This window comes from Rattus norvegicus, chromosome 5, assembly GCF_036323735.1.
Source record: "Rattus norvegicus strain BN/NHsdMcwi chromosome 5, GRCr8, whole genome shotgun sequence".
Taxonomy (NCBI): Eukaryota; Metazoa; Chordata; class Mammalia; order Rodentia; family Muridae; genus Rattus; species Rattus norvegicus.
The window spans coordinates 64,368,403-64,379,414 of NC_086023.1; the positions used below are offsets into that span (position 1 = coordinate 64,368,403).

At 44.3% G+C, this 11,012-nt stretch overlaps 1 protein-coding gene and 1 long non-coding RNA gene across 2 annotated transcripts; one reads left to right on the plus strand and one right to left on the minus strand.

Annotated features, from left to right (window-relative positions):
• Positions 1 to 1,092: 1,092 nt before the first annotated feature.
• On the minus strand, positions 1,093 to 6,309 carry Exosc3 (exosome component 3). Its single transcript, NM_001107936.2, has 4 exons — positions 5,942 to 6,309; positions 5,217 to 5,366; positions 3,298 to 3,449; positions 1,093 to 1,507 (listed from the first exon to the last, which is right to left on the minus strand). The coding sequence occupies exons 1-4, from the start codon at positions 6,284 to 6,286 to the stop codon at positions 1,306 to 1,308; spliced, it is 849 nt and encodes a 282-aa protein (NP_001101406.2). The 5' UTR covers positions 6,287 to 6,309; the 3' UTR covers positions 1,093 to 1,305.
• On the plus strand, positions 6,175 to 9,899 carry LOC134486935 (uncharacterized). The gene is made up of 2 exons (XR_010066515.1): positions 6,175 to 6,312; positions 9,660 to 9,899. It is a non-coding gene; the product is annotated as an uncharacterized LOC134486935 (long non-coding RNA).
• Positions 9,900 to 11,012: the final 1,113 nt, after the last annotated feature.

Here is an 11,012-nt window from a genome sequence, read left to right on the forward strand (position 1 = left end):
TTAGACAAGCCAACTGCTCTATACAAATATATATCCCAGACCTAATAAAAACATGTTATCGATAAAGGCAGCATAAAGCAGCCAGAAGAGAATGCTGCACTCTGACATACCGGCTTACTAATCCACCCTCTATTACACAAATACAAGTCTTCTCCTCAAATACAACCGTCTCAGTTGCCTCCAGTTCTAGTTTAGCTTAGTTAATGTACGAGCAAATGAACATTTTTTTTTTTTTTGATCTCCAAAGAACCAAAAATTACCTCTGCCTACTTCCTTTCTTTCATTTTAAATCCCTTGGGAACTCTCACTTGATAAATTTTATGTGTTGCTCTTACTGCAAAATAGGCTAGGCCTCAGGGAAGCCCCTTATGGGACTGGGCCATATAGGCTTGATGGGGGGAGGGGGGGTACAGAATCCATTCTCAGAGATCAGATGTGAACCGAGTACCACAGAACTCTCATCGCTTGCCAGTCTTCACTTACACACCTTTACCTCCGGAGCTTTTACCATAACGTAGATAGCAGAGAATCTCTCCAACGCATCCAAACCTCTCTTCATCCAAAACCCGAGATTGTGGGAACTGTTAAATAAGTTAGCCAGACTTGGATCAGAAGGCCTCATCATACTATCATACATAAGGAAAAAACTGAATGTACTATATTATGAACTGAAATATTTGTAACTACTGAGTTTTTTATAATAGCCATGAAAGAAACAGATCCTATTTGAACTAGAGAGAATATGTTAAGTTACAATATCTTGTAACTCCGATTTGAAAAACATAAACATACATACAGTGGCTAAGCCTTAGGCCATGTTAGTCTCAGTGTCTTTATGAGGGTTAGTGTTTTCTGCAGTTACCAAGAATGAGAATTCCTAGTAATTGTGTAAAACACTTGGGACGATACTTTTCACACAGTGAGCACGTAAGTATGAGCGATGATGTAGTCTTCCACGGGCTTCTGGGATTACTGGTTGTTTGTTCTTTGCTTTATTCTGGCAAAGTGGTTTCCTATGAACTGCAAAGTTCAGTGTTGCATTCCAGCTTGTTATAGAAACTGTGCTACAGAACTACAAAAAAAAAAAAAAAATACTTCCAGCAAAATTTATTATATAAAAATTTTTATAATTTCTCATCTATACATGATTGGTGACCAGCAACTCTTACAAAAATATTTTATTGGATTCTAGTAAGACAATATGCATCTTCTGAAGATCTGCCAGGAAGAAATTCACCTGAAAAAAAAAAGATTTCCCCAGGAAACTCAGTCTTGGCTAACAAATCCACTGAGGAAATGGACACGTCAGCTCTCTGCCAGTCTGGCAAAGATCTGTTTCCTCTGCTCTGTTGTCATGTGTTCACAAGCTTCTAAGACATTTGCCAAAATTAACGTCTGCTGGATGGTTTTTGCCTTGACCCATATTCTCCCATTCATTCCAAACACAATCTCCAGCGGATAGAGTTTTCCCAGCTCTTGCACGATTTCACAATCTGGAGCCAATAGCCTGATAGGAAAGATAAGAGAAAATAAACTTAAATAAAACAGCAGCAGCTGTCCCGGCCCTCCTAAAGGGCATTCCTTTTCTAGGTGGTTGTCTATGACTATCCACAGCCCCACAGCAGCATTCCCAAAACAAGTGCTGCCACTCCTTTTCTGACGCCACCCTCCCCCAGCTGTGTATGTGGAGATGAAGTCTCAGTCTTGTAGGTCTGAGGACTCTCCTGCCTTCCCAAGTAGCTGGGACTGTAGGAATGTGCCACCTTGCCCAGCTCAATGCTCCCTTTCTTCTAAGAACATCTACTTTTTATGCATACCAGAGTCATACAGAGTCTATCTCCTACAAAAAGCCTCAGGTCATCAGTGGTGTATAACATATGAGTGTATAAAGCCTTTTTCCTCTGAACACCTTATTCCTAGATGTGAGGGTCATAGCCCGTCATCATCACCACCATCACCTACAGTGCCAACCAGAATACTGTAAGTTTACTTTTCTGTCTATGTTAGTTCCTCCCTGGTATTAAATTCAGAACTTGGAGATACTCTCTCTGAATCCAGGGTTGCTGCTCAATCAGGAACATGCTTCTTATGTGTCTCCAGGGACCTGTACGGGGTGCTTAGGCTTAAGGAGGAGCACTCGGCTCTGCCAGCTCTTGCTACTACAGACATTCCGGAACTTTGTGCAAGGGCAGGTTGCAGCTGTAGTCACGTATCTTAGAATGAGGGAAAGACCAGTCCTCACATATGTCAGTTATAAGGACAAGCAGGCCTTCTGAGAGAATAGACAGAACAGAACACAGTAAACTTGAAGCATAACGTATTAGAAAAGGCACTGGAAGGGCTGCAGCAAGGGCTGGGTGGTTAAGAGCACCCACTTTTCTAGAGGAGGGAGGTTGATTTCCAGCCCCTACGTGGTAGCTCTCAGCCATCAGTAATTCAGCTCCAGGGTATCTGATGCCCGATTCTGGCCTTCCAGGGCATGTACTAGGTACACACATATACATGCAGGCAAAACAAGTAGGCACACACACAAATAAAAAGCACTAGACCAACACTCAAACTATATAGCCAAATGGCATTTGGATTTGACATATTTACATTGAGGGGGGAACTTAATTGAGGAATTTAACATATATATTAAAACACTGACCTTTTAAAAATAGTTTGTTTATAGGGGTTTTGCTTGCATGTACATCTGCAACCACAAGTTTTTGGTGCCTGCTGAGGCATGGGGCACTGGCATCCCCTACAACTAGTTGTGATCCTCTATGTAGTTGCTGGAAATTGAACCTGGATCCTCTGGGAGAGTTGCTAGTGTTCTTAACCGCAGAGAGCCTTCTCTCTAGCCTCCTAAAATACTGACTTACTCTGAAGAAAACCAAGACATTGTAAACGAAGAATCCAAATCCTAAAGATTTATTGTTTTTCAACGAGGTATAGTTACTGGGGGAGCCCCTCCCCTTAACTGGGGAACTACAGACAGTTGTTGGCTTCTGGGGAAGGGAGCCGGTTTTCTTCTGGGGCTTAGCTGATGGTAGGCGGGTCACACTTTAGTAATAGGCCCCATATTCACAAATGTACGTGCAGCACAGATTAGACACAGTGGCTTATTTGTTTTTAAAAAGGGTACACAAACTTAGAGGACAGGAGAGGGGAGAGAGGTGGGGAAGGACTCTGGGAGGAGTTACAGGGAAGAATGGGGGAGGAAGTATGACCAACAAAATACCATTATGGAATTCTCAAAGAGTAAACGGATCCTTAAAGAAGGTGGGGCATTTAATACGCATCATAACTTACTTTCTAATTAAGCCCAAGGTCACTTTGAAGAGCAGCCCATCCTGTCCAATCACACCCATCCCATTGGCGCGTCCGCAGCTGTCAATACAGACCATTTCTGGTTCCATGTCTTTATTAGCAACCACACACTGGCCATAGATGAGATCTCCAACCTGTAAGATTAAAAGAAAAGTTCAGTTCCCTTTACCCAGACATCCTACAGATGCTGCTGCTGCTGCTGCTGGTTCTCTTCCATGGGCAGGAATGCCAGTGACCCAGTTCTCAAGCTAAGGGACTAATGATCCTTAGAATTCAGTCCTCCCTTCACACCCCATGAAATCCTCCAACCAGAAGCCATTTCAAGGCCTAAGGACAGCCTTCAAAACTGAACTGTTCAACTTGCATGTAGCTTACCTTAATTTCATATTTAACTTTATATCTACTTAACTTACATAAAATTCAGTTCTTCAGCTCATCAGCAGCCACATGTAACTAGTGGTAACTGCATCAGTCAGAGCAGATATAAAAACAAAAACAGCATCACTGGAGAATGTTCTATCAGTACTAACAATTATGTTTGTCTAGAGGAAGGAAAAACTCATGACACCCATATTCAATGGAATGTGAAAATGGGATAGCAGTAATTCAGACACTACTTCATGGAAAATTGGCTTTAAAATATTACAAAACTGAACTTTAAAATGAAGCTAAGGAAACAATAAATCTGTTCTCGTCATTCAACATTAAAAATCCTCCCTGTTGAGCTGGAGCGATGGCTCATGGGTTAGGAGTGCTTACTGCTCTTGCCGAGGACCCAGCTTTGGTTTCTAGCATCCTCATAGCAGCTCGAAACTGTTTATAACTCAGGTTTCGGGGACCTGACCTTCCTGTCTGACCTCCACAAGAAGCTGTCACACACTGGGCAGAAACATACATGTGGACAAAACACTTCCCTATGCATACTCTAAAAGTATTTTTTAAGTCCCCACTGTTGTGGGTGATTACAAAACCTGGCGGGACATAACCCCTTTCTGCCTTCCTGGAGCATGTGCTCTTGCACAGGGCAGTGAGAATGAATAAACTGAGGAACCAGATCAAGAATAAACCCAGGGCTGTGGTAAATATACAGGAAAAGAGATGATGACCTTATAGGCAGTCCCACTCAGCCTGGACCTCAAGGGTGGTGTCTCATAGGCTGAGGATACAGCTCCAAACAGAGGGACCCCATTAACAAAGACCAAGGGAAGGAAGGGAACCCAGTGACACTGTGAAGCTTAATATAGTTACGTGGAGCAACAAGCTGTGAGGGGAGACCCCAGGTGCACCATGCCAGTGGATTCCTTATAACTTAAACAATCCTTTTCTTAATAAGATTTTTTTAATAAGTCAACAAGACTGCTGCCCACTCCTGTCAAAAGGGAGCAGACACCTGACCCTGTGGAGACAAAGGGATTGACAGGCAAAGATAAAGAGAAGAACAGATAAGACTGAGCGACTAAAGACCCTCGAGAGCTGACAAAAAGCAGGAGAGAGCTCATCTCATTTGTAGCTCAGGTATTCAGAAGGATATGGCTAAACTACCCAGAAAGCCCAACCTGTCGAAACAAGACAACTCTTCTGTCAGCTCCAAGGATTTACAGCGACCATGAACAGATAACAATAGTGCCGGTGGCCCTTACATTAGGGCCATTGTCCTGGGTGGATTCGGACATGACAGGTAAGGAAGACACAGATGTAACTTGCCAACCAGGTAGAGAAGAACCAAGACTGCTAACGTGATACACAGCAATGGTTCTGGAGCTGCAGCAACCGAGAATCTAATAAACGACCTTGGAGAACTGGAGGGATAGTTGATGCTTTAAAGACAATTCAGGTAGCCCTCTGGATAGTTAAATTTCTAGGGAGTGGACATTTTTTCTTATTGTTGAAACCATCATTACCTGTACATTTGGTCTGTTTCTTTTAGTTGCCCCTTCAAATGCCAGGTAGGACAAAGAAGCTGGCTCACTCCCTCCAACATCAACTTTGAATATATCGCCAGACTTAGCGACTACTATGCCAATCACGTGGTCTCCTTTCACTGGTACATACTACAAAACAGAATAAAAGAACAATCATAAATGATACAAATACTACTATAAAATATCTTCGGCAACTTTCATCGAGGTTACCAAGGGTTGGTCTCAACCAACCCTGCCAACTACTTACTCCCCGGGTAGCTGGAACTACAAAACCGGCCCGCACCAGTAAAACTTTACACCGTCTAAATCAACAGTTGATTTGAATCAAGTTTCAAGATTTTTCGGCATCCTTTATAAGTCTGGTGGCACAAGAATCTTTACATTCAAGGAAACTCATTCCATTAGTCATTATTCCTAAGAGAAAGCTCTTATTCTATGGGAAATTTAACTCCCTGTGATTTGGACTCATTGCAACTGGGACACCAAATGGCTTTGGGTTTTTCACAAGAACTCGCGGAACCTTTCTCTCCTTTCGCCCTTCTCAGGATATGTTCCTATTGTGGTTCCTCTAAAGAAGATGCAGAGAGAGAGAGAGAGAGAGAGAGATCTAGAAGCCACCGCCGCTCTAGACTCGCCTTAACCTATGATCGCACTTGCAGGGATCCCACTTTGGGGGCAGCACCGCCTCTCAGACATCCGCTTACCCGCTTCTGCTGCGAGTCCACCCAATAAACGCCGCCGCCGCCGCCGCCGCCGCCGCCGCCGCCGCCGCCGCCGCTGGGCTCCTTGTGACGCAGGCGGCCACACTTAGTGACCAGCAGACGGTCCCCGCAGCGTCGCAAACCCGGGCCGCATACTATGCGCAGCCTCGGGCGCGCTCCCGCATTCAGGCGTAACGGCTGCTCCCCGGGGCCCCCAAGGCCGTCTGCGTCCTCGTGGTCCGGCAGCACCAGCTCCTCCCCAGGGAGAACCACCTGATTTAGCACCTTGTGCACTGCCCGTGCTCGGCAGCCCGCCACAGACTCAGCCCCAGCGGACACTTCAGCCATGGCAGGCATCACCATTGCAACTTCCGGTAGTCTACTTCCGCTTCCGCTTCCGCTTCCGCATCCACTACCCGTCCACCTGGGTTATCCCTTTTCGGTGGTTGTGAGATTTTTCTGAATTAGACTTTAGCTTTGGAGCTAGTCGCTTCAGCTCATGGGTACTCCTCCTCCGAGTGACTGTGTGTGTAGTTAGCGACCCACCCATCTTGTAATCTCCCCGGGTAGAGTCCATCTGTGAGCCCTCACTTCCGAGTCTCATCTTTCGACTTAACAATCAAGGGACGCTGGAATTGAGTGCCACTGGGAACTGAATAGTGGCTAGTTTGGAGGCCTTACCTTTCTACTCTGCCTACAGAAAGGTGGCTCAGCTGTTTGTATGTTTGTTTGTTTGTTTGTTTGTTTGTTTGTTTGTTAAGATTTATTTTATGTGAGTACACACACATTAGAAGAGGGCATCGCCTGATCCTGTTACAGATGGTTATGAGCCACCATGTGGTTGCTGGGAATTGAACTCAGGACCAGAGGAGTCAGTGCTCTTAACTGCTGAGCCATCTCTCCAGCCCGATAGCTCAGCTTTTAACCAGAAAAAAAAATTTTTTTTCAAAATATAACTTGTTTGGTTGTTGCTACCAATTTACATTGTGTAAAATACAAAGAACAATAGTTACAGTGCCTATCTGTCGCCCTTGCTGTGCTGTTAGCTATACTTCAGATCATTTGTAGCTCAAGGTACCTACTACTTGTAACAATTTTTAGGTGTATTTCTCCCACCTTCTCCAACACACATCACACTTTTTCACCAGTATAAGTTCATCCCTACATGGCTTGGGAATATCGGTAACTCAGATCAATTCTTGCAGCTAGTTAGTTCTTTGGGAGCACACTAACGGCTATGTGAGAAACTGTTAAATCCCAAACCCACAATGCAAGAATTTAAGAACTTCCAGTTTTCTGGCTTTGGGGTTCTTATCTGTGAAACCAGCTTTTTTCTGTAGGCATCTTCAATGAGTGTTTGATTGTTCTCCAGCAGCACTGAGGGCCTTGACATTGACTGACGTCAGATTGCTCTGCTGTCAACTAAGTTTCTAAATTTTTAGGGAAGGGGCATCAAACTTCCTCCAAATCTGGCAAGTTGCTGGCAAACCATTTAATCCCTGGATATAGTAAGGACAACTGACATACAGGCAGACAGGAGAGGGGCCATGGCTAGGTAATAAGTATTGAGTTTTCAAGATGGCTAACTTCTTCCCCAACCTCCTAACTTGATACAAGCTTGGCAGCTTCAAAGAAAGGCTGCGTGGGGTTTGGAGAGGGTAGGAGGGTTCATGCTTACAGATAGTACTAGGGAAACCAGAATTGTTAACCACACAGATCTTTTTCTTCAATAGAAGAAAGTGACACCTGTTCACTTGGAAGGCTAGGGTGGAGGTTGTTGAATAACAGGTAATTTTACTGTTCTGCGAGCCAACTCTCATCTGAATCCCCCTTTTCCTGAGCATTCTCAGTCCACAGAATCAATCCATCCTTATAGGAGAGATATCATGTACTGTTGTAAAAGAGTTTGCTCTTATGATGATTAAAAACCTTTCCTCCCTAGGCTCTTATCTTGAGCGTTTTCTCAGTTGGTAGGACCCACTCTTGTGGAAGAGGTCACAGGTGCTTTTCAAAAACCTTGTACTTTGCAAGGGAGTTTTGATGTAGCCATGTCTTAAGCTTTGTGGTGACAGTTGTTACAAAGAAACATTTTTTTGAAAGTTTTACTGTTTAAATGTGAAAAAAAAAAACAAATAAAAATAAACTGCTCAAATCAGACTCCAGAAGTTTGAACAAGCCCAGCTAAATCATAGAGAACCCAGTTTCCTTCTTACATTCTGTGGATCTCTCGGCTGGAAGCTGCTGCTGCTGTACTGGTTCAAAATGTTCAAGGCCCGCACTGGACATGTCACACAACACTTCTGGCTTCATCCACCATCCAAGCTTTATTCAAATTGACCAACCCTAAATTAGGGGAGGAAGACTCTTCAAAGCCTTTAGAACCTCCAGCCCTCCAGAAAAGATCGAATTTTGGGGCTGAGTCCCCTTTTTATTTTGAAGAAGGTCTTCTTCTTGGTGTGCCTGTTTGTTTCCTTATCCTTAATAAACACCTTTCTTCAACTGCTACTTATGTCTTCCACGTTTGAGATGTTTCTGCTCCCACATTAGGAGCTCCATATTTTTAGGCTCAATATATTTTTTTCCTTTTAATTCTTTTAACTGGCAGAGAAAATGAACCTGATCAAGCTCCCTAGATTGCATCGCTTGGTTAGTGTCTTAGTCAAGGTTTCTACTCCTGCACAAAACATCATGACCAAGAAGCAAGTTGGGGAGGAAAGGGTTTATTCAGCTTTCCTGAATACTGTCCACATTGCTGTTCATCACCAAAGGAAGTCAGGTCTGGAACTCAAGCAGGTCAGGAAACAGGAGCTGATGCAGAGGCCATGGAGGGATGTTAGTTACTGGCTTGCTTCCCCTGGCTTGTTCAGCTTGCTCTCTTATAGAACCCAAGACCACCAGCCCAGGGACTGCACCACCCACAATGGGCTGGGTCCTCCCCTGTTGATCACTAGTTGAAAAAATGCCTTACAGTTGAATCTCATGGAGGCATTTCCTCAACGGAGGCTCCTTTCTCAAGTTGACACACAAAACCAGCCAGTACAATTGACCCCTTGTCAACTTGACACACAAACACATCACTGTTAAGTCTCAACTCTTACTTTCTAATTTATCCCCAAGATCAAATAACTTTAAAAGTCCCACAGTCTTTACAAATTCTTACATATTAAAATCTATCCCTTTCAATCCCTTTAAAAATAATCCAATTTCATTTAAAATTCCAAGTCTTTTTACAATTCAAAGTCTCTTAATTGGGGGTTCTACTAAAACACTTTCTAACTTATAGAGGGGAAAATATCAGGGCACAGTCACAAAAAAAAAATCAAATTCTAACCTGTCAGAGCCTCCTGGGTCCCCTGCAGTGTTTGACCCCTGCTGAGCCCTGCTGATGCATGTAGAAGGCTTTTGCTCCTAACAAAGGAACGCCCTGGCCTGGTAGCAACACACCCTGGTGTACACCTGGGCGATGGTGCATTCGTGCCTGTCTTTTATTCTCAATCTTATTCCTGGGATTTAGGCTGGTCTTCCTGGATTTCTCCCCAGTAAATTTGGGGCACGTATTCAGTCTTTTGTTACTGTAGCCTTAAGCCGGGTTTTCCCACTGTGCTTCCTAAGATTTTTCCACCTGGTCAACTTGGGGTATATATTCAGTGAATAAAACTACAGAATTGGCATTATTTCTCAACATGAATGACCTGTATGTGTGTGTTTTTTAATCCCGCAGGCTTACACCTGGTTCTCAGTGTCATGTCGGTGTGGGCATCGACACTAACCATCCAATGTCTGGGATTCACCCACGAGATCTTCTGAGCCCCCAAGAGCTTATGTCACTTCTGCAGCTCTGCCCTTTGTAGCACACACCTTGCCTTCTAGGCTCCAGCTGCCTGTTCTCCACTGCTGCTGCTATTTTTGGTGGTCATCTCATGGTAGTGGTATCTCCAATACACTGGTATCTTCTGCTCAACCAGGCTTCACCAATAGCCTCTCATAGGCTCTCTTCATGGTACCAAGCCTCAACTCCTTTGCATGACTCCTTCAGTCCTGGGCCATCAATTGCAACTGAGGGTGCACCTTCACCAGTGGCCTTCCATGGCCTCTCACAGTGCCCAGCCTTAGCTGCTCCTCATGCTTTCAAAACCAGTACCACCTGGGTCACTCTTACACAATACCAAGTCCAGCCACAGCACAAGGTACAACCTTGGCTATCTCTGGAACACAGACTCTTTGTGCTCTCAGAAAGCACTTCCCAGAAGATTTCATCTCAATGATGCTGGTCACTTCTTAATCACCACTAATTTCTTAGCTCTAGCTGACCAGCATCATAGTCCCAGTAATATAAAGGTTTCCCTGTAGTAGTTCTGGTATCTTGTTAATCACAGCTGATACTTCAGCCCCAGCTAACCAAAACCACAGAATCTTCACAATAATCAAACAACATGGCCCTGATAAGAGTCTTTAATCTTCCCTCTGAAATTTCATAAGCCAGGCCTCCATCTTCTGCACTGTTCTCAACATTATCTTCCAACTTCCCACAGAATATCCCACAGAGCTCTTAACATCCCAATAGCTCTTCTAGCTCAAAGATCCAAAGTTCTTCTGCAGTCCTCCCCAAAACATGGTCAGTTGTCACAGGAATACCCCACTCCTGGTACCAATTTGTCTTAGTCAGGGTTTCTACTCCTGCACAAAACATCATGACAAAGAAGCAAGTTGGGGAGGAAAGAGTTTATTCAGCTTTCCTGAATACTGTCCACATTGCTGTTCATCACCAAAGGAAGTCAGGTCTGGAACTCAAGCAGGTCAGGAAGCAGAAGCTGATGCAGAGGCCATGGAGAGATGTTACTTACTGGCTTGCTTCCCCTGGCTTGTTCAGCTTGCTCTTTTATAGAAACCAAGGCTATCGGCCCAGGGATGCCACCACCCACAGTGGGCTGGGTCCCCCCCCCCCCTTGATCACTAGTTGAAAAAATGCCTTACAGCTGGGTCTCATGGAGGCATTTCCTCAACCAAGGCTCCTTTCTCTGTGATAACTTCAGTGTGTGTCAAGTTGACACACAAAACCAGCCAGTACAGTTAA